This window comes from Pelodiscus sinensis, chromosome 2 (assembly GCF_052426305.1).
Source record: "Pelodiscus sinensis isolate ZL-2025 chromosome 2, ASM5242630v1, whole genome shotgun sequence".
Taxonomy (NCBI): Eukaryota; Metazoa; Chordata; order Testudines; family Trionychidae; genus Pelodiscus; species Pelodiscus sinensis.
The window spans coordinates 202,714,072-202,741,735 of record NC_143053.1 but is presented as its reverse complement, the minus strand read 5'-3'; the positions used below and the strand labels follow the sequence as shown (position 1 = coordinate 202,741,735).

General features: G+C 44.8%; 1 protein-coding gene across 1 annotated transcript in view; it reads left to right on the top strand.

Moving 5' to 3' along the window:
• Window positions 1-27,664, top strand: part of DNAH11 (dynein axonemal heavy chain 11) — a 190,061-nt gene that overhangs the window by 158,400 nt on the left and 3,997 nt on the right. The window contains exons 56-61 of the mRNA XM_089776661.1: window positions 2,522-2,755; window positions 6,984-7,130; window positions 15,361-15,474; window positions 16,072-16,215; window positions 22,708-22,890; window positions 24,468-24,569. Coding sequence (XP_089632787.1) covers window positions 2,522-2,755; window positions 6,984-7,130; window positions 15,361-15,474; window positions 16,072-16,215; window positions 22,708-22,890; window positions 24,468-24,569 — 924 coding nt within the window. The remainder of the gene's footprint in view (window positions 1-2,521; window positions 2,756-6,983; window positions 7,131-15,360; window positions 15,475-16,071; window positions 16,216-22,707; window positions 22,891-24,467; window positions 24,570-27,664) is intronic.

Sequence of the window (27,664 nt, the reverse complement as noted above, 5' to 3'; positions counted from 1 at the left end):
TGCTGTCACTGCTGACCTTATCATAAGAGAAAGTGACAAATTGAAAATGCAGGGAAGACCAATCATCAAAGAGGTCTGTTCGGGAACGATTAGAATTTTCTGAAAAACAGTGTGAATTACAACCAGCTGCTCTCTGGCTCAGCATATCTCCCATGCTGTGCCATTTTGTTAAGCTTGATAACAATAGTTATTTTGCCCATTGAGACAAGTTGTCTCAGGCCACTTGCAGCTCTACCGGAACCCACTTCTTCCCTCACTGATTTACAAATGAAACTGTTGTTAAAGAGTGCTTTTCAGGGCTGCTGAGAAGAGACCGCTCATAAGCGTCATGATTGGGTAGGGGCCAGTTATTCTGTAAGAAGGTTGCCCTTGGCTAGGATGGATAGCTGTACTGCAATGTTTGTGTATATAATAGATATTTAAAAGTGAAAGGCTGAAACAGATTTCTGCTTGTGACCAAATTCGCATAAAATATTTTTGTTCATTTTGCACCTTTAAGAACAGATTTCTGCATTTTGTTTTTATATTAGCTGGGTTATGCTTCCTTTGCTCCAAGAAAGGATGTGGAGATTATTATTTTAAAGGCAATTTATTTCAACTTTCCATATATGCAGACATTCTTGTATCTGGTTCCTGTTTCTGATTTCCATTATCATAATCACAGGTGAAACTGTTCATTATTTTAAAGCTAGCTTTTAAAGCCACAAACTATAATAAGGCTTCTTACTGAGGAAAAATTGTAAGTCTGTGTACACCAAGCTGATTGTAATATTAATGATGAAGGCTTGAAACATTTAACTACATCAACAACCACTCATGAGCAATTTTCCAAAAGATCTCTAAGCATTATTGACAACGCTTTGGTAAATTATGTGTGACTTTCCTAAAGAGTTGGTGTAGCTCATTTAATTCATATTAATTGATTTTTAGGCTTCCCTTGATTAATTGAACTGCATTTGTTTTGTACAGAATGCAATAAATAATCATTAAAATGAGGGAGATGTGACTCCACAAATTATAAAGTTAAGTCTGTTAGAAGTCATAGAGGACAAAATGGAAGGTCTTACAGTGATGGACTTAAATAAATCTTCATAGCAGCATTTCCAGTTAATTTTTATGTGTGATAGAAGGTGGACGGAGTATAACCTAAGACATGTGTATGTATGTGTTCTAGTGACTCTATTATTCTTAGACTGTTTAAAAAAAAAAAGACCAACTTTTCTGATGCGAAATGAGCTTTTCATTCCAAGGTTTACCAAGTGAAAAGAGCTCCAGATCATATTTCCAGGGTAGCATATTTCATCTGCTGGCTATTTTGGACTGAAAATACTTTAAAGACTTGTACATGAAACACGCCTTCTCATGCCTCTTCCTGACCCCCGCCCCTCACACACACTTAACTCAAGTCAAGTAGATTAAGATGGTTTCACTTTTGTCCATATTTTGTGCTTGACATGGGATTATGTGAGTACATATAATCTCTTTCAAGAGCTTTGTTTATGCTTTGACTCTTTTTGATTATCATGTAGTATATTGGAAGAGGTTATACACAATAAAGGATCATAAAGAAGGATTGTCAAATAAAATCTATAGGAAAGAAGTTATGAACAAATACTCCATCAGTGAGTGCAGTATATATACACAAAGTAGTGCATTAAATGCCTGAACCAATGTGCATTGAAGTACTAGAAAGACTCCCTTTGACTTCAAATGGCATTGGATTGGGCCCAACCCTGTTATTTGGAAGTTAATAGTGGTATTGCCAGTTGACTTCAGATAGGAACAGGATTGGGAAATATGAAATATGTGGGCATCTGTGGGGATCCGTGGAAACACAGCAAGATCATCATTCATGTTTTTTTACTTGACCTGAAGAGGATTTTTCAATCAAGAGTTCCAAAGGAAATGTCAAATTCCTAGAACATTCACTCTACCTATGCTTATTAATACAATGGTGATTAATTATAGATCTTGCTATTTTTAGTTGTATTTTGGGGGGTTTAACAAATAACTCAGATCAGGGGCACTTTAACGGGGTTTTGTGGACTATGAACCCATCACTTTTTACTCGCTTTTAGAGTGAGCGGGGGAAATGGGGTGGAGAGGAAAGAGGTGGGGGATGGAATCTTAGGGGGAGGAGGCATCATGGAGCAGGGACTCGGGGAGAAGGGGTGATGTGAAGACCGGGGCTCTTGGAAAAGGGGCAGAGCTTCAAAGAGAAGGAACAGAGTCTCAAATATATGGTGAAATGGTACAGAGTGCTCAACTGCTGTGAAACTTGTGAATACTGAGAAAAATGATTTTCTATTGTAAAAAGTTGGGAAGACTCAGTTTTATTATTTGAAAACTTTTTTTTAGTGCACTGATGGTGTTACGCTTTTGAAATGGAGTTTGAAAATTGTTGTTGTGGGTGATCCTTCCTTAGCTGTGCAACCTCTTCTGAGATATATATCTGTATTTAATCTTTGAAATGTTTCTTTTTCCTTACATTTAAATGTTTCTGTTCCTTCGATGTTTTCAGCCACGTGTTCAGGATTCCATTTGCCATTTCATGGCTTATGCTCACACCAGTGTCAATGAGATGAGTGCAAGATATTATCAGAACGAGAGGCGGTACAATTATACCACTCCAAAAAGTTTCCTGGAGCAAATTTCACTTTATAAGATCCTGCTGAAGAAGAAAAACAAGGAGATGTCCAAGCGCATGGCACATCTGGTGAATGGCATTCAGAAGTTAAAAACAACAGCTTCTCAGGTAAATTATCACGTGTGAGAAAAGGCTTGCTTTTGTCTTTCTCTCTCTTCTAAGGAATGCATATTTTTTTCTATCTCACCGAGGCAAAATTTGTAATCTTATATTCAAACATCTTTCACTAGGCAACTGAGTTTTGACATTTCCCTGTTCGATGCCAGACTAGGTCTTTGAAACTGGATTTTATTTTAGACTGTTTAAAAAACAGTGCCTTTCAAACTCTAGATACTTGTAGATGTCTGTCAGAGAAATGGGTTACTATCTTAATATTTGAGCTACACTATGGCTCAAAATCGAAGCTTCAGGGGTGAGGAGGGCCCCAGAAGAAATTGTGAAGCTCAGAGCACATACTACCATAACAAGAAGGCCACCCTGGGAGAAAGTACAGATGGGCTCTTGAATGTAACAGCTGGCTGGCTGATGGGGAGGCGGAGGGTTAGAGGGGTGAAGCCATGCCATCATTTCTTCCCATCTCTATTTAGGAGGCTAATGATAGCTAGTTGTAAACAGTGTCTGTGCTCCACACCAAACTGTGACTCATGGGCTGTGGATGAGCCTAAGGATGGGAGAGGCAAGTTCCCAACTCCGCCTCTGCTGTCTGAGCCCCTGCAGGAGCCAAGTGTCGTCCCCTCCCCCCCACACACACACATATACAGTAGGAGCAGGCCACCTCCACCCCAGCGGCCAGTGTGTGGCCCCAGCCTTCTGTGACCCTGGCAAAAACACTGGAGGTGTAGGGGGAAGAGGGCGGCAGCTTGTAGTTCCAGCCTTCCCTGGCCAGAGGACAGAGGTGAGGGGTGGGAAGGGCAGTGCATGGGCCCAGGCTTCCCTGGCCCCAGCCAGTGCACCGAGCAGAGAGAGGGCGGGTGGCACGTGAACCCAGAGGATTCACAGTCCCTCTAGCCCTGGAGCATGTAGACAGTGCCCAGCCCTGTTAGAGCTAGAAGCATGGCCCAAGGCTTGGTGGGGCAGGAGCCCAGGCAGTCCCTGGAGACTGGTGGAGATGCATTCAAGGGGTGAGAGTGGGAGCAGAGTGTGGGCGCGACCAGGCTGGCGGTTTGGGAATGCATTGCCTCCCTTTGCCTCTTAAACCTGCTGTTCATTCTGTGACTCATATGTGCACAGGGGTACCAGAAGGGGAATAGCTCCTTGGATCTTTCCCCCAACCCCCCAGTCTCAAGCGCGTGCTCATTGCTGGCCACAATCTTGCAGTTTGTTTGCTAAAACTAAGACGTCTCTATGTTTATAGATTTAGGCTGTGTTGACGTTTGCCCTTGCTCTTGTTCATAGGTGCTTACCTCCCTCTCCCGGTGAATGACAAGGTTTTGCCATGGCAAGTGCACGTGTGAACGCTGCTTTGTTAGCAGGAGTGCTTTCCTGTTGACAAAGGGAAACCCGCTCATTGGGGGTGGAATTATTTTGTCTGCAAAAGTGCCAACAAAAAGCATTCACACATGTTGAGTTTTAGCAACAGGGCAGTGTAGACATAGCCTTGATGCTAAATGCTGCATAGTAAAGACACACCCTACTGTGTAACATTCACACATTCAGTTGCAGTGTTTGTACAACATTGCAACTTTGTGCTAAGGCATGAGAACCATAGATGGAAACTTTATTTCTGTTGTCCAAACTGAGGGATGTGCAAAAAGGAAACAGCCCACAGAAATGTCTTTTATTACTGTACTAGAAGGCTTACACAGTGTTGTCCGGGGCCTTTAGTGCAGGAAGCTGGTGGGGTTGGGGGGGAGGGGGTGTGTGGGTGTGTGTGTGGGTGTGTGTGCGCGCGCGCGCGCGTTCATGCACAGAAGTCAGGGTAGGGAGTTGAGGAGGTGTTCAGGGAAGGTTCTCCTAGCCAATAGGGGCCTTCTCTCTCCCCCATTTCCCCCATCCGGCAGGGGCCTTTTCTCCCTCTTCCCTCTGCCATTTCCCCCCAGCTAACAGGAGCCTTTTCTCTTCCCCTAGTTCCCCCACCACTAGCAGGGGCCTTTCCCCTGGCATTGTGGCCAAGGGCTGGGGGCGGAAGGGTTTGGGGTAAGGAGGCTGCTTACCCAGTCTGATGGCAGGCAGGATGGCAAGCCCCATCCTTTCTGGCCACTCTCTCAGTGGTGTGGCTGCCTCAAGTGGTCAATCTGCAGTATTGCTCTCCCCTGCAGGCTCGCTGCCCTCAGGGTCACTCTCAGGGTATGTCTACACTAGCTCGTTAATTTGAGCTAGGTAGGCAAATCAGGCAACCGGAGTTGCAAATGAATCCCGGGATTTAAATATCCCGGGCTTTATTTGCATGTTCCCATCCGGCCGCCATTTTTAAACCCCCCTTAGTTCGAATGAACTGCCCGTGGATACACACAGCAGTTTAAAGTTAATCCAAACTAAGGACTTGGTTAGGATTAACTGTAAACTGACGCGTGTAGCCGTGGGCAGTTCGTTCGAACTAAGGGGGATTTTAAAATGGCGGCCAGACTGGAACATGCAAATAAAGCCCTGGATATTTAAATCCCAGGCTTCATTTGCAACTCCGATTGCCTGATTTGCATACCTAGCTCAAATTAACGAGCTAGTGTAGACATACCCTTAGTATCATGTCCCTCTTCTTTGTGCCCCTCCCCTTTCTTGTTAAGGGAAACAGTCCCATTCCCAGCATTTCCCATTTTCTTGGCACAACCAAACCTAGACTTTGCTTTAAGTTAGGGTAAGGGGAAGCTACACACCAAGGCTATGTCTAGACTGGCATGATTTTCCGGAAATGCTTTTAACAGAAAAGTTTTCCGTTAAAAGCATTTTCGGAACAGAGCGTCTAGATTGGCACGGACGCTTTTCCGCAAAAGCACTTTTTGCAGAAAAGCGTCGGTGGCCAATCTAGACGTGCTTTTCCGCAAAAAAGCCCTGATCGCCATTTTCACGATCGGAACTTTTTTTGCGGAAAACAAATCTCAGCTGTCTACACTGGCCCTTTTGCGCAAAAGTTTTGTTCAAAAGGACTTTTGCCCGAATGGGAGCAGCATAGTATTTCTGCAAAAAGCACTGATTTCTTACAGTAGGAAGTCAGTGCTTTTGCAGAAATTCAAGCAGCCAGTGTAGACAGCTGGCAAGTTTTTCTGGAAAAGCAGCTGATTTTCCGGAAAAACTGGCCAGTCTAGACACAGCCCAAGATTGGTGGTCCTAGCTCTTACCATGTAGGGGGAGTTCTTGAACAAACTCACTCCCTGACAGACAGATGCACATTTCTAAAATATATGTCTAGATTAACAGTCAGAACTAGGGTACCCCACGAGGTGCTCCTGAAACAATGCCACAAGAGGGTTAAGTGGGAAGATTCCCAGGGTTCTAGCAGAGTCAAAGGTGGGGAGAGGTTGTGTCATAGGTTTTTTGTTAGGCTTCAGAATTTCATCTGTACGTTTTCCAGCAAACAAACAGAATAGCTCTCATACCTTCTACTGGCTTTGAGGTTTAAAGCTCTGACTTGGCATCTGTCCATATCAGGTCATAGTGAATCTCTTCTGAGTTGATACAGAATCAGAACATGACTAACAACTAGATAAGATGCTTGGATGAGTAAGGAATAAAAAGAAAAAGAAATATTATAGAAAAGCAGTTCCATTATGCATGGAAAAATACTGTTATTAGATATTTTGATGTGGGTGACTAGCATGTCAGGCAATAAATTGCTCTTTCAATAAACAGGTAGTCTTTGTTTAAAAAGAAGCTGAATATTTTATATGTAAACCCTTCGGCAAATCTCCATTAAAATGATCTATGAAAGGTTCTTCAGAGTGGTTACTGAACATTTTCCAACATGTCCTTTTGCTGCTGTTTATACAGTTACATCTATGCCAGGGCTTGCAGCACTTTGTTGAGCTGCTTAGACATCTGGTTTCAAGAATAACCTTGGCTCTCAGAAAGTGGACAGATCACAGATTGGACATATCAGAGGCGCCGTTAAGCTTCTCATAGGTGTGGTTTTATTGTTTTGTATGATATGTGAGGTCATTTAGAAAGCAACATACTTCCCCTATGAGCTACAGAAATTGGGCTGCATTATGGAAACAAACTATAACAAGTAAAGATGGAAAATAAGGAACGGATACTATTTTGCTTTAAAATGGAAATGAAAAAGAAAGTTCAAGTACAAGTTATGTCCAAGTGTTATACCTCCCCCTTCAGGAAATGAGAATGTTCAAGAAATGTGCCTAATTAATGACTGCTCCAAAATTTCTTCTCTGTTGCACTGTAGGTAGAAGACCTAAAATCCAAACTTGCCTGTCAAGAGGCAGAACTACAACTGAGAAATCAGGATGCTGAAGCTTTGATTACTAAGATAGGGCTTCAGACTGAGAGAGTGAGCCAGGAAAGAGCTGCTGCTGATGCAGAGGAGCAAAAGGTCAGTCTAATTCCACCCTTTAGGGTTGTTGAGTTATATTTAACACAAACTAAACCTTTTGTAGGTGAACTGTTTTGAAGAGCTTCCTCTCTAGGGAGCATAAAATGTAAAGAATTATTATACTTACACATGTAACTGCATTTCAGACCATGATTATCATTTGACCTTTCTTTACATTATTCATTTTCCCAACCTTTTAGCTCTTTTAATAATATGAAAGAACAATAAATACTGTGCACATTCAAGCATATAATGAATGTGGATCTTAAGAATTGGGCATATTTGTAATGTAGTAATGGTCACAGAGTTTTCTCTGAGAACTTTATATTTCTAAAGGCTTTGTGTTTTTAGTTAAATTGAATAGTTCAGTTAATGGCAAAATCCATTCCATTGCCTTACAACATTAATTTCTAAATTTTGAATCCTAAAATCCTTCTATGAGATGTGTAAGTAAGGTGACCATACATCCTGTTCAGGTGAAAACAATCTATTTTTTTAAGCCATGTGCCAGCTGTCACAACTGCTTTGGGGAAAGTGGGCATTTGTTCTGGTTGCTTTTTGTCAACTGATGAAGTTTGCAAGAGCAAACAGGACAAATTCCCACCTTTGTCAAAAAGTGGAGATCGAGGAAAGTGCGGGGCGGAAGAGCAGCAATGCCAGCCCTGTGCAGGGTGGGAGGTAAAGCTTGGATGGGGGTGGGGGTCCGGATTTGAGTGAGCAGTGATGCCAGCCCTAGCCTCGTGGGGGAGTGGGTCTGCAAGGACTTGAGCGAGCAGCAGCACTAGCCTCATGCAGAGAGGGAAATTGGGCAAATGGGTCACGCCAGCCCCACAGTGGTGGAGAGGTGTTCAGTGAGTAGCTTGTGCCAGTCCTGCATGCCAGGGCAGGAGAAGAGTGTTGCTCAGACTAGCCTCATGCAGTGTCCTGTTTTCCCTTTGAGAATCGCCCTGTGTGCAAGTAGTTCAGAATCTGAATCCTTTTTTCCCCCCTCTGTTCTGCTCTGCTCAACATGTGTAATTAGCTAGCAGTTTTATTATTGAAAAGATAGACTCAAATTCTACCTGAATCAAATTTGCTCCTGAATCAAAACATGTAAATCACTAAATGAACCCTCCCAATTTAGCATTAAAATACATCTTTCTGTTATCGTAGCTATTGATCCATTTAAGCCCTTCCATCCTGCAATCCAGTGGACCTGTGCAGACTGACATTTTGCTATCAAAACTAATGTATATTGTCTCCGTTAATATCAGAGAGGAGTTGCGTAATGCTTCAGAATATTAGTTAAACCAGGGGTGAGCAATAAGTGAACTGAATGCAGTTCACCAGGGTTAGCCCCTAGTAGGCTGCCAGATCCTTTATTTACCTGTGCGTCTGCAGGAACGGCCACTTGCAGCTCCTGTTGGCTGCAGATCACTGTTCCTGGCCAATGTGAGCTGCAGGAAGTACTGTCTCAGTCCATGCTGCTTCCCTCAGCTCTCATTGGCCAAGAACGGCGATCCGCAACCAACGGGAGCTGAGAGTAGTTGTACCTGCAGATATTTCACTGATTAAACCACATCCATCCTGAGGGCTACTTATTGCCCACCCCTGAATTAAACTGTTTTGATGTAGGGATAGGTAACTCAAGTTCCAACAAATTTTATAAATTGTTGAGTTGAGAAAAGACGCTGTCTTAGGGTCATACTGTACTGTCTGTAGAGCTCTCAAAAGTTTCACCTTTCCTTGAGGTTACCCTTCATCCCATACAAAAGTTACTACAGTAAACTTCCGATAATCCGGCACCTTTAGTACCGGAAGGGGGGGATATGAGGGGTCTGGAGTGTGGGGGGTCGGCGGGGAACTGCACAGCGTGGGAGAGGGCGACGCTGCGGGACCAATCCGGCAGAACCCCAGCTACTTTGCCCCTGGCTTCCCTAAGTCCGCTGCCGGTCAGCAGCGGCTGTCTTGGGGAAGCCGGGGGCAGGGCATCTGGGGTGCTGCCGGGTTGGTCCCACAGCGCCGCCCCTCACCTGAGTGGCACTGCAGGACCAACCTGGCAGCACTCCAACTGCTCTGCCCCCGGCTTCCACAAGTCAGCCGCTTGTCAGTTTAAGCAGCAGCGGACTTGGGGAAGCTGGGGGCAGAGCAGCTCCAATCGTCCAGCTGGCCAGAGCACTTCCGGGTTCTAGTTGGTGCCGGACTATCAGGAGTGCCGGACCACTGGATGCCAGACAATAGGAGTTTTACTCTATTAAGTGTCCTTAATTTTTAAATGCAAATTTTGAGCTTTGTTCTGCTTTCATTAAAGACAATGAGTTCACATGCATTAACAGTACATATAACAGGGGTGGGCAAAAGGGCCTCTGCGGGCCAGATCTGGCCTACCAAGTGGATGGATCCAGCCCATGGAGGCCCTGCCGCTCCCCATCCCCCAGGCCAATTAAGGCCTGGGGGCGGGGGAGCACACAAAGCCGCCTGCCACCCTGCAGGAGCATGCACTGCTCACAGGGCGGAGGAGGCTTTGCACGCTTCCCCACCCCCAGGCCCTAATTGGTCTAGGGGCAGGGGAGCTTGAGAAGTCTCTTCCCATGCCAGGGGCATGGGCATCTAGGGGGAACGTGGCGGGGGGGCACTCCCTCTCCCCCAGACCAATCATTGTCGGGGGGGTGGGGAACCCAGAAGTATCTTGGCCCTGCCCCTTCCTGTGTGGCCCTGGGCCACTTCAAAAATTTCCCAAGTGGCCCCCGACAAAAAATTATTGCCCACCCCTGACATGTAACCAAATGAGATATTAATCTTCATCAGATCAAGACTTCTAAACTATACCCTGGAAGATATATTTTGTACAAAACTTAACACCAAGGTGAATGTGGGGTTTCCAATGTGCTCCTTCTTTTAGGTACAGTGTGTCACAGGAAGCTAATGGTGTAAGGCTTTTGTAAGTTTTAAAGCATTTTCTAGATGCTGCCTTTAGAGATGCCCTATCTATAAGGGCGAGGGGAGGCCCGGGGTGGTCTGATCATATCAGAATCATCCAGGGAGGAAGAATAAGTCTGGATGGGACCAGTCCCATGGTGTCAACTGAAGCTTGTATAGAAGTCAAGAAAGTCTGCTATTGAGCTTTTGAGCTTGTAAACTATGGGAGGAGCATGGCAGCTGTAGGCACTCTTTGAGTGTTGGTAATCTTTCTGCAGCAGAGTAGCTGTAAATGCATTGTAATATGTCTTGATTTCTAGTAAGGACCCTGCTCCTTCAAAGTAGAAAACAACCCTGTGACCCCACTGCAGAGAAGTGTTGGTACTGAGGATGCTGGAATTACACTGAGCAAGCATGGGGAGTGAGGCTGGAACTCCTCTGGTTCCCCCTCCAACTAGACCAGTGCCTTTTGTTTGTGTGCTGTCCTTGGATTATCACTGAGTTCGCTAGTCGAACTACTTTTTACAGATGATAGTACGTTTATTTTCTAGCTTTCCTAGCAATTCAGATAGTTCTCGGGAATTCTTATCTGTGGGAACTTCCACCCTGGAACTGGACTACCAACATGTTAGAGATCAGTATTAAAATCCTATCTTCACTTCAATGACTGGATTTATTGAAATCAACTTTCTATCTCTCTTTAAAAATCATTATAGCTTCTTAGCTCCCTCCAGCCTCCAAGAAACAAAGCGTAATTAGCACAATAAATAAGAACAAAAAAGAGAAAATGAGGAAGAATCAGTCTGTGATATTTTAATTGTCCTGTTTATTGAAAAGTACTACATCATATTTGAATCACTGCATGGTACTGTTTATGATGTAGGAGATTTCAGTTGGTGCAGGCTTGTACAATTATATCCATGATAGGCAGTATTGTTGTAGTCATGTTGGTCCCAGGATACTAGAGACACAAAGTAGTTAGGGTAATATAATTTATTGGATCAATTTCTTCAAAAGCAGAGTGCACCTCAAAAGCTTATCTCTCTCACAAACAGAAAGCTGGTGCCATAACAGATATTACCTCACCCACCTTGTCTCACTATAGCTGTTGGGCAGATCAGCTGAGTTATATCTTCCTATGTAGGGTAGCTTGTCTAATATGGAATTTGTATTTTTTCCATGTATAGTGGTATAAGTAGCTTAGGCTAGAAGGCTTGCAGCATGTGGAGAGAAAGCGTGATCAAAGGAAGAGCTGAAAACCATGCACAATACTTAAATTTTAAAGTGTGTTATGTCTGGGATGCAAACAAATAAATGCTGGGAAATTCAACATGTTCCTCTCACCAACTCAATTCTGAACCTATGTTGTTTTGGAGGTGGGAAAAGGTAGGAGGAGGGACTGTTAAGCTTTACATTGAGATTTCTGGTGTAGCAGCGTGTCACTTAATCCTTGCTTGTGTGTATGTGTTATTAACAGCCAACCCTGACTATTGTATAAACAGCTACCGTAGCTAGGATATTACCTATTCATAGTAAAAGTTCCTGTAGAAACTTTTTTCTGCCAATGCATTGTAGCATCTAATAAATGTTACTGTCCCAATCACTGTAATATTTTACTTTCTCTGTAATTAGAAGCAAGACTTAACAGGAACTGTGTGAATGAGAAGCTATTTCACATGAGTTGTGATATGCCAGGATAAAGACATAACTAAGTACAACTGTCTTCAGCCCCAGGCACCTTTAAGTAATCTCCCAAATAAGTAATTACAAGTGGCACAGAAATTCTGTATAAGGATTTGTCTGTATGAGAAATTTGTACTGATATAACCCAAACTGGCTTTTAAACTGATATGGTTAAACCATTGCACAAGGATATGTGGGTGCTCTTATTTCAGATTTAAAGTGGCTTAATTTGATTTTGTTTAAGTGTGTTCTTAATAGACTTCAGGCAAACTGATATAAACCTCTCTTAAACCAAAGTAAGAGTTCCTGCTAAGGATGTTAGATATAGTGTGATCGAATAGCCATGTAACCGCATGAAATCTTATCAGTTATAGGACTATTCGATAATCCCTGGGGTGAAGCTCGCAGCCAGTATGCTTCTTTACGCTCTTTAGGGGAGCATGTCCAGCAAAGCTAGCACTCAGACCTGCCTCCCCAACCTGGGATCTTCCCACAATTCTGTAGGTTCTTGTGACCTATTCAAACATGTGGCATCTAAGCCGCTGTCTTTCATTTCCATGCATGCTTCTTGATCAGTCAATCTGGTGAAAGTCTGAATCCTCTGTTCTTACTACATCTTCCATAAGTCATTTTTCATACTACTGAATCATTTATTATCAAGATAAACTCTTCCTTTCATACATCACAAAAAAATCTTCCTTTATTTTTCCCAAAGTTGCTACACCTTTTTGAAAGAGTTTTTCAATTTTACTTTAGCAGAACTGATTTGTGCTCCTAAGTGCTCATATCTTTTCACCCTAAATGTCTGGGCCCGAAAGCACTTCAATCGCCAGACATCAAACCAATCCCAAGGACGTCAGTGCCCATTTAACATTCTTCATGGCAGCATCCATGAAGAGGATCTGTCTCTTCCTGCCTCTCTTCCTTTGGCAATATTTCTGTGAGTTGTCATGCCAATAAAGCATTCCTGAATTGAATTGAAATTATGTGGAGCTGCTATGTAGTCATGCCAAATAGGTCTGCTTTCAGTTGGGTTGACCTTCATCCTTCTACAGAAGGATAATTCCTTGAGTAGAAAGTTCTTTGAACCATGGTACCAACTTATTTATACAATTTTTAGTTTCTTCATTCTACAGACATTGAAGGTTGCTCATGCTTGTCCAGGTTGCTCCAAGACAGAGCTATATCCCTTCCACTTTCACTCGAGATGAGTGCTTTAGCAATTGTAAGGAAACACTCAAATTTTAATAGTAGATTAAAAATAAAACTGTGTAATAGTAGCACTTTATTCAGACACATTTATTATACATTTCTGGAATGAGAGCAGCAGCACTGTGGTCAAGATGTGGAGTCTCATAATCAAGTTTGAGCTTGCTATAATGTGATGTTTGCAGGAAGAGAATAGCAATTCAAATGTCTTTGAATGGCAAAGAGAGCATATCCAGAAAAGAAATGATTAAGTAACAAATTTTGTAGTGTATTTCCAGGGTGATTTCAGGATAAGAGTAATTTTTCTGTGTAGGTAGTAATTTAGCCGATGTTACACAAGTTCTTCCTTTCGTGGTGCCTTGTAGCTGTTCTGAAATGGCCTTTTAAATGCATGTTTATTTAATTAGTGGGTATTATTAAAACAGAGTTGACACTATTGAGTTATCAGAAAGCTTAATTTATTTCCACAGTACTGTACAAAACAATGTCATAAACCAGAAGCTCTGTGCAAACTTTTATTTTTTTAAATGCATGCTTCTTTTTCAATTGCACAGCTACAAAAATCCCAAACTGGTCTAAATGTCTCTTTTCTTACCTTGATGTATTGATAAAATCAAAACCAATTTTAAAAGAAAAAATATATTCCAAGAATGAAACATATTCATCAAATTTAAGACTGGTTTGCATTTTTTAAATTTTTAGTTATAAAACTGTCAATGTAAAAACTATGATGGAACCTATTACTGTGTTTACCTATGACCCTAATCCATCATACATTTGTGATTACATAACTGGGTAAATGATTGCAAAACTTAACTTTTTTGTCAAGAAGCCAGATAAACCTGTTTGTGACACATAAATCCACAATAAGGTCTCCCCTAACATTCTTGCCAACAAGTTAAAGGCTTCTGGATTGGATGAATGGACTATAAGGTGGACAGAAAGCTGGCTAAATTGTTGGACTCAATTAATAGTGATCATTAGCTCGATATCTAGTTGGCAGCCAGTATCAAATAGAGTACCCCAGGAGTCAGTATTGGGGTTGGTTTTATTCGACATCTTCATTAACGATCTGGCTGATGGGTTGGTTTGAACCCTCAGCTGGATCATGAATGACACTAAGCTGAGGAAGAGATAGATACACTGAAGGGTAGGGGCCAGAGTAAGCTAGACAAATTGGAGGATTGGGCCAAAAGAAAGTTGATGAGGCTCAGGAAGGACAAGTGCAGAACCCTACACTTACTATGGAAGAATTCCATGCTACAGGTTGGGGACTGGCTGTCTAGGCAGCAGTTGTGCAGAAAAGGACCTGGGGGTTACAGTGGACAAAAAAGTGGATAGGAGTCAACAGTATGTCCTTATTGCCAAAAAAGTAAACAGCATATTGGGCTGCCCTAGTAGCCTATCGAGGGAAGTAATTATTCCGCTATATTCAGTACTGGTGAGGCGACATCTAGAGTGTTGTCCGTCCCCCCCAACAGAAAGGATATGGACAAATTGGAGGAGACAACAAAAGTCATTAGGGACTAGGGCACATGGTTTGTTAGGAGAGGCTGAGGGAACTGGGCTTTATTTAGTCTGCAGAAAAGAAGAGTTGAGGGGGGGTTTTGTAGCAGACCTCAGCTACCTGAATAGGGGTTCCAAAGAGGATGGAGCTAAGTTATTTCACTAAGAAGGGTGGTGAAGTACTAGAATGGATTACCTAGAGAGGTGGTGGAGTTAACATCCTTAAAAACCTCTAAGACCAGGCTTGACAAAGCTCTTGCTGTGATTTAGTTGGGGTCGATCTTTCGTTGAGCAAAGGGTTGTACAAGATGATTTCCTGAGGTCTCTTCTAACCGTAATCCTCTATGATTCTATAACAAATATGGCAAAATTTCTGCCATTTCTAGCTCTTCCATTATCCTGTTTTTTCCACACAAAAAATGCAATAGGTGTCCTCCACTATCTTCCTTTTTGCTGCTCAGAAAAGAGCAGAACAACAAGAGGGAGTAATATCATGATTCAAGACAGCAGAGTAACTAGGCTGAAAGAAACCTGAACTCTTTATCAGAAGTAATGGGGCTTAAGTATTGTGTGGGAGCAGTGGTCCACAGGAAGAGGAGGCTGCAGTAGAGGTCTCCCTCTAAGCAGAGGGTTGTGTGTCACCTGCCAGGTGGAGCTTTTAACTTAGCAGAATCCAGTCACAGCTGAGTATGTGGCCATTTTCTCCTCCTTTGGACCATTGTATGTTGGGAGATTTTTTGTTAAATGAGAAGCCTTGGGTCTGCCACACATTTTATGTGACAGTGCCCATTGTAAGAAAAACTACTACAAATTATAAATTGCTTACATATTTAGATGCTCAGAAAAAAAAAATCTGTCTGCAATTTAAGCAGCTCTGGCTCCATATGTAACATTAAAACTCAAGTTAGTTTTTTAAGATTATTTGTTTGAATAGGTAGCGGCAATCCAAACTAAAGTATCTCTGAAGCAGAGAGAATGTGAAGATGACCTGGTGAAAGCTGAACCTGCTCTAGTGGCTGCGACAGCAGCTTTAGATACACTTAATAAGGTAAGAACCAGGCATTTTTTAAATATAGAGAGAGTAAGTGTGTAAAAGAGAGGGAAGAAATTCATGTGACCATAAGAAAGTTGACAAAGAAATAGAATGTGTGTAGATTATTTTACCTACTTGTATTGAAAGTGCTATAAGCGTGTATACTTTTCTCCTGTGAATTATTTACAGATGGTAAAATCAAGCCACATATTTATTTATGATAGATTATTCTGCTGATTGCAGCAAGTATAATTTGTTGATTTAGTTTCAAGGTCAGTAGGAATTTTACATGAGAAAATGGTTTCTGCACTTTACACTGTGGAAAAATGTGTATGTATATAGATTTCATGCAGAACATTACTTCTTTGTTTTAGTGCTACTGTATGATGTTGGCTTCCCTTAACTATCATGCAAATAGTTGCAGCTCGGTTTACTTCATGAAGTAATGACCAAAGGGGACACAAATGATTAAAAATCTTCAAAGAGTACAGCTGTGCATTCTTAATCTCTGTATCAGAATGATTCTGTGCTACCTGTGCTGTGCTGGCAATTGCAATATTTGTCTTTTGATATTCTGCAATTTTGTGATTTTTTTTTGTGATTACTCTTTAGGTTAATCTCACTGAATTAAAAGCCTTCCCCAACCCACCAATTGCAGTAACCAATGTTACTGCTGCAGTCATGGTATTACTGGCTTATAAAGGCAAAGTCCCCAAAGACCGAAGTTGGAAAGCTGCTAAAGTCTTCATGGGAAAGGTACTGTGCTGTGGGAAATTGTCTGTTGGCTAAGTTGATCATCTATTGATAGGTGAGGGGAGGACTAGTTAGTTAAATATTATATTCAAGAAAAGTTTAAGTAAAATGTAATATCACTTTCTTACAATATGGATGTAATTGTCATATTGTTATAAATCATTTCTCCACATGTCTTCAGTGGTACACCAAAGTCAACATGGGCATCAACTGGGATTGATCATTATTTTCAAAACTGAAAGCAATTAAGAGGAAGACAGTTCCTCACACACGCAGGCTCGATAAATTATGGAAAACCCTACTCGCCAGACAAAAAAGGGACTCGCCACCCTCCCCCCAAAAAAGTGTTTTTTTAATGGCATAAATTCCTAATAAGAATAAGAACAGTAATTACTAATATGTGATTAATAAATATCTTATAAACCTCTACCTTTCCTCTCTGCTTCCATGTCTCCTCCCGTTGCTTCATCAGCTCCCCTGGTGCCTGCTTCCCCACAACTCCTCACCCTCCTCTGCTGTCCTGAGTTCTGCCCTTCTCACTGCCCTCAGCCTTCCTGAGACCTGACTCCCTCCACCAGCCCTTCTTTCCCCCCTGTGCCCACTCCTCCAGTAGCCCCACTCTGATCATGTGAGCTACCCTTCCTCATCCCCTCTCCTAACACCTCCCTTTACACACCTGCCTTGCCTCTCTCCTCTGGTGCTTGTCCCTCCCCTGCAGGTGTCTGTCCTTCTGCTTCACCCCCAGAATCCCCTGGCACCTGCACCCTCCTGGTGCCTCCCCTTCCCTCACTGCCCCTGCCCCCTTAGCCCTCTTTTTCCCTGATACCCACCTCCTCACCACCCTTTGCCCCCCATTCCCCTCATGTCCCTGTCCCCTCACACATGACTTGCTCCATCCCCACCTTCCTCCATCCCCACCTTCCTCATGCCCACCCTTTCTTTCAAGCCTTCTCCCAGCAACTCCCTCTCCCCCTCTAGCCCCCAGTGGCCTTTATCCTCCCCCCTCCCACTGACACCTCCCCTCCTGCCCTCTTCCTCATTGTCTGCACTTGGCCCTCTGGGATTTGTCTCTCCTGCACCCTGTCCCTTGGTGCCTTCCCCTTTCTTCTTCTTCTCCTGACCTCCTCCTCTCCCCTCTCCTCCCCTCCCCTTAGCACAAGCCCCATCCCCATATTTTTCCCCTCCCGTCCCCTCCCCTCAGCCCAGCTCAAACCCTTCCCCTCTCCCAGGGCCAGCTCTAGGCTTTTTTGCTGCCCCAAGCAAAACCTTCCCCCCCCCCTTTTTTTGTTGTGTTCTTTACATGTTTGCATTTTGCAATGGTTTTTTTTTTGTTTGTTTTCATTTTTGTCCCGGCATTTTAGCCCTATAAATAGCAAATAATATTTTCATTCGTTTTTTTCCATAAAGGGAAAGGCGCTTCAAGTGACCTCCCCCTTTCACTCACTGCTGCATCACAGCAGCCTTTTCCCTGCCCTGTCCAGCCCCTCCCTATGGACAAGCACTCCTCATTCCCGACCCACAGGAGGAGCAGGGTGCGGTGGAGGCATGGGGAATGGGACGCGGGGAACAGGAGGGGCAGAGGGATCCGGGTCTTGGGGCAGCGCAGGGAATGGGCAGCACAGAGCTGGGGATCGGGGAGAGCAGGGTGTGGGGTGCAAGGGTGATGCAGAGCCAGAGAGTCGCAGGGAAGAGGGAGAGCAGGGGGTCTGGAGTGCAGGTGAGCAGGGGTGGCATGGGGAATGGGTGGCGTGGAGACAAAGGGGTGCAGGGCGGGCGCAGCGAGCTGGGCGGTCGACAGGGAGTGGTCTCTCGCCGGCGAGGAGGCTGGGGCCGTGGCAGGACTAGAGCTGGTGGGGCAGGGCGGGGTGGGGCCTGGCTGCGCCGCACGCCACAGCCAGCTCCCAGGGACACGCGGTCAGAGCCAAGCTGCCGCAGCCCTTTAAAATCGGCGGGGCCACATCACTCCAGTATCCTGCCCTCTGGCTCACGCCCCGCCTCCTCACACCGGAGCTACATGCAGGCAGCCCGGCACTGAGAATCACTGTACTTCCCTCTCCCTGGCGGCGCTCCACTCCTCCGCCAGCTGGCGGATCAGATGGGGCCACGCCGCCCGTAGTGCAGGCTTCGGCCAGCCCACCCCTGCACTCGCCAGTTGGTAAAATCTACTTGCCACGGGCGAGTGGGCAAGTGTATTTGTCGAGCCCTGTATATATATCAGTTTCCCCATTTAATTGCAAAAAAGAGACACCGGGTGGGTGGGTGTATGTAATGAGCAGGAATCTACAAATTAATGATTTCTATGAAAATATATTTCAGGCCACACATTTTGTTTTGTTTTCAAATTTGTATTCACTTTGGGTCTGTCTACACAGCAAAGTTATTTCGAAATAACTTCCCTAGCGTCTACCCAGCCAAACCACTATTTCGAAATTAAATCGAAGTAGCGGAGCGCTTATTTCAAAATTGGTAAACCTCATTCCACTAGGAATAGCTCCAATTTCGAAATTGCTATTTCGAAATAAGTGCTGTGTAGATGCTTATTTTGAAATAAGGAGCCTCCAGCCCTTCCCAGGGTGCCCTGCTGGCCACTCTGGGCACAAACAGGAAAACTCCTCTCCTTCCTCCCCCTCCCAGAACCCTTAAGGGCCAGAGTCTGGCTACAGTCTGTTGTGGCTAGCACCAGGCCTGCCAGCCCAGAGCCACTCTGCTGCTGCCCTTGAGCCTGGACGCAGCATGAGCCAGCAACCCACTAGCAGCCAGCCCTCTACTGCATCCCCGGACCAGTCTGCCAGTTTCCAGGAGCCTGCCAGGGGCCGGAAAAGGCAGGCCCCTGCCTGGTCTAGTGCGGAGATCAGGGACCTGATTGAGGTTTGGGAGGAGGCCTCCAACATCCATGATCTCAGCACTAGATGAAGGAACGTGGCCATCTGGTAGCCAGGCTGGTAGCCATCCGGCTGTAAAGGCCACATGCGAACCCAGAAGCAGGTTCAGATGAAAACCAAGGAGCTGCAGAAAGCTGCCCCTATTATGATGCCCTGGACTGCATCCTGGGGGGCGGGATGGTCCGTGCCCCCCAGGTGGTCATTGACCCTGGTGCAGAGGGCCCTGACCAGGGCACAGAGAAGGAGGAGGAGAGCCAGAAGCTGCAGGAACCCAGAGGGAGCATGCCGCACAGCCAGGGCCCCTGAGCTGTCCCAGCGGACCTGTCACCAGTGTCGTCCGAGGCTGGGAAGGCAGCAACATGTGAGTGCCATCACTGTCCCCTTATGCGGGGGAGGGAAGGGAGGAAGACCAAGGACCACTCGTGTGGGCCTTGCTGGCCACGGCTCATGCAGCAACCTGTGCATGTGCCGTGCCATCCCTGGGCACATGGCTCCAGCTGGCTGCCACACAGGGGCCTTGCCACACAGGGGCGTGTTACCCAACACGTGTATGTATGAAGGCACATGACGTGCTCGTGACCCCAGGATGGGACAGTGCACAATGCCCTCCCTCCACAAGCCCCCTCTACACAGAGGCAGGGGACATTTCCCCCCCATCACACACACACACACTATATACAGCACAGGGTCATGGGTGCAGTCCCAGGCCAGGTCCCATGCCCAGGGATTGCAGAACATCCTGAACATGACCTGTGTGCAAGCACATCGGCTCCAATGGTGCGGAGACCTGCCGTTCTCGATGTGCAGAGGGGGGCTGGGCTTCACCCACTGTGTCCCCAGGGAGAACTGACCACTTCTCATGTTTCTCCACAGCTGCAGCAGTTGTGAGTGCAGGGCGCACCACCCCACCCAGAACATCCTCCCACTTCCATGCACTCAGCAGGGTGACCCGTAACCAGGAGGAGTTCCAGCAGCAGCACCAGGCGATACTGCGGGGCCTGCACTGCACCCTGGACTACCAGGTGCATGAAGACCTGCAGCTCTGGTGGGAGAGCTGCCGGGAGCTGCTTGCCCAAGGCAGTGCAATCTGAGACCACCTGCAGACCCTGGTGCACAGAATGGTGCCTCCTGCTGCTCCAGCCCCTGCTGCCTCCCCAACTACCACTCCTCCTCCCACTCCTGCTCCCGCTCCTGCTTCGTCCTCCCCTCCCATCCGCCCCACCCTCCGTACTCCCTCCCCCCCCCACGGGGACACCGAGACCCCCCCCCCCCCACAGTGCTGGGAGACAGGTGGGCCAGCAAGACCTCCAACCCTGAGCTTCTCCTCCCTCTTCCTCCCCTCACCTCCCCCTTCCAGCTCCCTCCTCCCAGGTTTACCCCTCCCCTCTCCCATCCTCTTGCCTCCCCTCTCCCGCCTTCATTCCCCCCCCCCCCGCAACCTAGTTTTGTTCAATAAAGAGAGTTTGTTTTCGTCCACACGTGTCTTTATTGTAATTAGGAAGGGGGGTTAAGGAGGGGTAAGTGAAAGGATGTGAGGGTGAAATGGGGCACAAGCCCCCAGTGGGGCACTCCAGGGAGATTTTAGTCCTCCTCTGGGTGGAAACTCTCCCGCAGGGCCTGCTGGATATAGACAGCCCCCCGATGGGCCTCCTGGCTGGCAGCCATGCGGGACTGTGTGTACAGGCCAATCAAGAGCTCGGCCTCTGCCATCCAGGCTGGCAGGAAAGCCTCCCCCTTCCTCTCTCACAAATTGCGCAGCACACAGCATGCTGCCACCACGTGCGGAATATTCTGCTCAGAGAAGTCCAGGTGGATGAGGAGGCATCTAAAATGATCCTTCAGCTGGCTGAAGGCACTCTCCACCATGATGCGGGCCCTGCCGAGCCTGAGATAAAAGGCCTGTCGGGGACGGTTGAGGAATTCCATGTAGGGCTTCATGAGCCGGGGCTGCAGGGGCTAGGCCGTATCCCCCACCAGGCACACGTGCATGTCCATGTCCCTGACACTGATGTGGCACTCGGGGAAGAAAGTCCCGGCGTGAAGCCTCTGGCACACGGAGGAATTGCGGTACACCCGCGCCTCATGTGCTTTGCTGGACCAGCCCACATTAATGTCCACGAAGGGGCCCCGGTGGTCAGACACAGCCTGCAGGCTGATGGAGAAGTACCCCTTCCGGTTAATGTACAGGGAGGCCTGGTGTTCTAGGGCACGGATGGGGATGTGTGTCCCATCGATTGCCCCTCCTGCAGTTGGGGAAGCCCAAGCCTCCAAACCCCTTGATCACCGCATCCACATCAGTGAGGCAGATGACTATATGGAGCAGCACTCTGTTGATGGCCTTGACCACCTGCAGAGGGACACACAAAACCAAGAGTCACTGGGGTTGCTGAGATTGCTCCTTCCCCGCCACTGCCCCGTGCCCCCACTCCCCAGGAGCAACTCCCACTGCAATCCTGGCCACCGCGGGCAGTCCTTAATGCGGGTAGGACAGAACAAACCCTCCTGTGGAGGGGACTTACATCACCTCCCCCCTTTTCCCTAGGGCAGCCCATCCCCTCCTTGCACCCCCTCCCTCCTAGCACAGTAGCTGGAGACCGCCATACCTGCATGAGCACTTCTCCGACAGTGGATCTCCCCGTGCCGAACGGTAGCTATCCAATGGGCGATGGCCACATGCTTCTGGAGGGGAATGGCAGGCCTCGTGTGTGTACCGTCACTGCAGAGCAGAGGCTTGCCATTCACAGAGCTTGAGGTGTCCTTCTTTATTCTAAAGTTCTGGGTCCATTGTTGGTCTCCCCAGTGGTCCAGGACGATGTGGTCCTACCAGTGGCTGCTGGTGTCCAGGCGCCAAATGTGGCGGGGCACGCTGGCGTCTAGGAGCTGCATGCTGTCCTCCACGAACCCCAAGAGGGTCCAGAGGATGGCCTGGGGGTCGGGCTGCAGCAGATGCTTCAAGGCAGCCTCCAGAAAGTGCTGCCAGGCTTGCAGCAACACATCCAAAAGAAGCACCAGAGCGCCTAGGGGCACCTCAGGCTCCATGGTGCAGATTGCTGTGGTGTCCCGAGTGAAGGCAACTGGAGCACACAGAGAAAAAAATGCTTTGCTGTCTCTCAGCGAGGTAGGCAAGCAAGCAGGGAAAGGCTGTCCAGGGGGATCCCTTTAAGCACAGGCCTCACATAGCCTCAGGCAGCAGCCACACAAAGTAACTCTTGACCTGATACCCTGCCAGAAGTGGTTTCAGCTGCCCTTAAATGCGATTCAGCATCCAATCAGTGGAGCGCTTCCAGAGAGCTATAGTCACACGCTTCTGGAGGGGAATGGCAGTGGACGTGCTATTTCAAAATAGCAAAACGCTATTTCAAAATGCATTTTGTGTCTAGACACATTATTTCAAATTATCTTATTTCAAAATAACTATTTCAAAATTAGATATTTTGAAATAATGCTGTAGTGTAGACGTACCCTTAGTGATCAGTACAATCTCCAAAACTAAATGTAGAGTGTCCATTTTGCTTTAATAATCTCAGGTCACAAAAGCGGGAGTTAACTTATGACATTGGAATGTTCTGTGTAATGCTTATGGATTGGTGCATTGGGTTGTTTCTTCTTGCAGGTTGATGACTTCCTTCAAGCTATAATTAGTTATGATAAGGAGCATATTCCTGAGAACTGTCTGAAAGTGGTCAAAGAACATTACTTGAAAGATCCAGAATTCAACCCAAATTTGGTTCGCACAAAGTCCTTTGCAGCAGCTGGTCTCTGTGCCTGGGTCATCAATATAGTAAAATTCTTTGAGGTATTATATATCAAAATATTTGGTTTCTGACTGGATAAGTAGGTGGGTTTGGAAGGATGCTATGATAGAGGCTTGTGACTATTTCAGCAGGCTCAGTGTATTATTTTCAGTGAAGACACAAGACTAAATGCAGATAGAGGTTGAAATGGAAAACAATGCAGAGACTTGAAAACTTTTTTTAAAAAAAGAACAAAATTGTGGCCATAGGGGTTTACAATTCATTATAATGGAATGGTAAGAAAATCATGTATCCTTCTCCTCCAACTGCATGTTCCCTTACCACTTGAACTAAGAGAAAAATCTCTGCTACCTGTCTAAATGAAAGGCTCTACGAAACACAGTTGAGCAATAGATACCATGTAATCTATTATATATTTGAGAGAGTTTGTCTCTGTTCATGCGAGAGTGAGTCTGTCTCTGTATCTGTCTGTCAGCTCAAGAATTCTTCTAAATGATAAGAGCTAGGGCCACCAAATTCAGTATACAGCTTCTTCTTGTCGTAACTTAAAGCAAGGTAAGGGGCTAGTTATGCCAGGAAAATGGGGATGTGCCTTCTCAGAAAACCATACTAAAAAGAGAATCACCCCATTGCCCTTTAGGGAGGGAAAGGGAAAGAACTGCAGTTCCCTACCATTTGTATGGGGATGCATAAAACTATCCAGAAAAGAAACAGAATCACCAGGCAGATGAAAGGGGCTGGCTGGGGTTGCACTGCCCTCCCTCCTTCCCCCGTCAGGACTGCCCAAGCCTCCCACCCTCCAGGCACCCTTTAGGGTGGGACGGCTGAATCCCCCCTTCCCCTGATTCATATAGGAACATTGCTGGCTGCTCCCCATAGGGTAAAGTACACAGTTTGCTTCACTCCTCACTCTGGCTTGGGAGTGCAGGTGGCAGATGAACCTGGATCTGTTCCATCCAGGGGATATGCATCCCTCCCCTAGCTGTGCCCACTGGAGCTTCAGTGGCCAACCTGGCCCCAAGTTACTGCACTGAGAGAGGGCTGGGATAGTCCTCTCTCCCCTGGGCCAGCCTGCTTACTGCACCCCTTCATCCCCAGCCCCATAATTTAATTTTCCAAAAAACAACATTGAGTTAAATATCTGAGCAACATTGGGTAAGTCTTCTAGTTGTAAATATTAGAAAATGAACTAGATTGCAGTGTACCATTTAAATGCAAGCTTGACCCTTTAATCTTCATTCTGAACCAAAAAAATAATTCCATGTGTAAACTGTTGTGAGCTCCACAGCAGACCTGTTTTCTGAAATTGAAACCCTCCTGTTCTGTGCTAAGAAAACAAAAGTTGCAAAGTGTTTGCAAAGAGTGGGCAGGATACATCCTCTCCTAGCAAGTCAGTAGTATACGTGTATAGCTACGATTATGAATTTAATATGGGTTTGTATGTATTTCACTACAATGTAAAAAAACCTACAGTTAAAGCAAATGTATGTGACCTGTGACTTACTAGCTCACTGCACAAAGTAGATGCTCTTTCGTCAGGTGTCACTTACAGTTTTTGTGAATGAAAACAAGACTTACTTTTTGTCCCAATATAACTATACTCTCTATATGTCTCAAGGTGTATTGTGATGTGGAGCCGAAACGTCATGCATTAGCCCAGGCAAATGCTGAACTAGCAGCAGCCACTGAAAAGCTAGAAGCAATTAGGAAAAAGCTTGTTGTAAGTACTGTCTGAACAACAATAATCCTTCTCCAGTAACTTGAGCTTATTTCATTGGTTTGTGTCTATCTCTATGGCAAGGCACCAACTCTGTCCAGAAAGATAACTGGTTTTATTACTCCCTAGTCCTGAAGTGCCATATAGTCTTTGTTTTAGTGTCAAAGATATGGTTGCATTAAGTTTTAGTACTACTTTTCTTATAAAAACCATTGAAGGACATGCTGCATTTTCTGTTGGAGCACACTAGGCTGTTAAAAAGAAATTACAGAATTTTCCAAAACTCATTCAGTCACTCGATATAACCAATAGATTTAATAAACAAAAAAGGAAATTTATATAAATAACAGAATGATTTGTATGAGCTGTATATCTCTGCAGAATCAGTTATATGGCTATTGACCTGTAGCTGCACAGGAATAACTTAGAGAATGGGCATTGTTGGAAGCATTAATTATATAATAAAAATGAAATTAAATCCTCTCTGAATCTTTAAGAAAAACATTAAAAAACTTGGAGACAGAAACTAGGACCTCGGCTTCTTCAGACCATCCTGTCTTTTGAGTTATTGATAAAAGTATATTTATCATCAAATATTTATAAAACTTTTTCTCCTGTGTTTATATTCAGAGCCATCCATGCTTATTTTCTGGATAAAAATAACCCTTTACTGCTTTCTTTACTCCTCTCAGCCCTGCCAAATCAACTCAGCTGTAAGAAAGCAAGTTAGATGCTGTCCTGGCTTGCTAATTGTTAACAAAAATCCAGTAGATGGAACAGATTCTATCCTGAATCAGACCTATGCAACTTAATTTCTAATGGGTAGAATTTGACCTACAGAATCCTTATTATTGGGAAGTGACATACAAGAAGAAAAGATCCCAGACTGAGATTGCAAGGCTGATGAATATGACAGTAAGGGGAGGGAGAATAAATCGTTTTTAAGCATGTGTGATGGTGGAAATGATCAGTAAGACACTGAGAGATAGTAAATGTGGGACTCCCTGCCTTTTTTAGTAAATTTTTAGAGTAGACTAATTGTGCTTTTTTGTTTTGTGCTTAATAATAGCTCAAAGAACTTGCTACATCCTCTCTTCTTGTTCTACTACTACAACAACAAAGTCCCTTCTCTGAGTCCATTTTCTGGCCTTTCATATATGTGCATTTCTCATTTTTTCCCCTTATGAATTTTTCTACAGATGGTCATATGCTTATTGTGCTCTAATTATGGAGAGCTTACTATAGGAAAATTTAAACACCACAGGTGAATTTACACTTCCCGTTGGGAATATCTGTATAGCCAAATTTATCATCACACTGCATATTTAACATTCATATTTTTCTCAATAGCTATATTGAGTACATGGTAGATCTTCAGCCAGGCTTCCTTTTTCAGAGGGCCTGGCTGTGGTTAATTTTTGTAGTAAAACAAACAAAAGAAAGTCAGGTTACAGTTCTTTCTCTTTGGAAAGTTAGTCAGGTCCAGAGAAGATTGTGAGGCGCTTCAGAGGGATTTCACCAAGCTAAGTGAATAAGCAAAACTATAGCAGATGAAATTAGGAAAGTGATACACTTTAGAGAGAATAATATGATCTCTTCCTACACTTTTCTGGGTTCTAAGTTAACTGTATCATGTGAAGAGAGAGACCTGGGCATCATTACAGACAGTTCAGTGAAAAGTTCTCTATTCAATGTCAGCTGTGGTCAAAAAAGCAAAGTGTTAGAATGCATAAGACATTGTAGTGTAATTGCTGGATTGGTATATTGATTAATTTCTTAGACTGCACTGATCAATAATGGTTTGGGCTCCTAGATGGCCACTGCATCAGGAAAATTATTACCAATATTGTTAGAATGACAGACCTGAGGTGCACATGAGAAACAATTACAGTTTATCACAATGTCATTTGTTAACAAATCCACTAAGCAGAGCTACAATCCCAGGATCACTGCAATACAACTGTGGGGAAAGACTGCAAATTGTTTAGGCTTCACTCATGTCTCCTGTTGGGGGGGGGCGTCTGGAATGTTTGCCTCCTCCTTCTCCTCTTCATTGTCTCCATCACCATCAATAGGTATCATCCTGATGTCTCTTCAGGCCCAGACTCCAGGATACAACTTTCATAATGTGTTACGATAAAGACCACTGGGCTTGATAATTTTCATGAAGGTTTCACCCCCTTTTTCTTTATCTGTGCTTCCACAGCCCACTGAATTTGGGGTGTCCTGTTTTTCAGGGGTTAGCTTGTTGGTTAACCTTAAACTTATTAACAGTCACATCCCTCTATCACTTGTTAGTATGTTGCTGCCACCCTCTGTACCTGAAAAAATTCCCCAAATGCTACAATCAACTTTAACTAGTTTTATCTGGAACTTTACAATACATTTTTCTCCAGACTGCAGAACTTCACACATTTATTGTAACAGCATAATTTCCAGCACAAGGTTATTTATCAATCAGCTTGTCAAGGCAACCCATTCTTCCACCTGAGGCTGTTTGGCTAAGCTAAATATCTTATAGGCCTGACCTCTGCATGCCCTTTATTAAAACATGAATTAATTCTTAGATTTCACCTCTGTATCCTAAATATACCCAATATCTTGTATCCTTGGCTACAGAATGGGAAGGTAGAATAATGCAGAAACTAAAGCACCACTTGATCAATGAATGGTGTTGTCTCTTTTGCGTTCAGTACTAGTCACCCCATCTCAAAAAGAATCTTACAGAATTAGAGGTGGTTTGGAGAAAAATTAGGAATATGGACAAAGCCTCATACAAAGAATGATTGATAGGATTAGAATTGTTTAACGTAGAGAACAGACAAATAAGAGGGGGGGGGGCATAAAAATGTATAAAATACATGGCATAGGGAAGTTAACTTAGGAACTGCTGTCATGTAACCTGAGAAGAGATAGAGTAAATTAAATCAAAGGGCAGCAAATTCAAAAGGAAATATTTTTTATGCAAAGCATTATTTAACCTAAGTCATAGGTTTTTCAAGGCCAAGTGGTACTTTTATGATCTTGTCTGATCTCCTGAATAACATAGCTCATTGTATTTCATCCAGTAATTTTTGCATCAAGTCTGTATCTTTGAA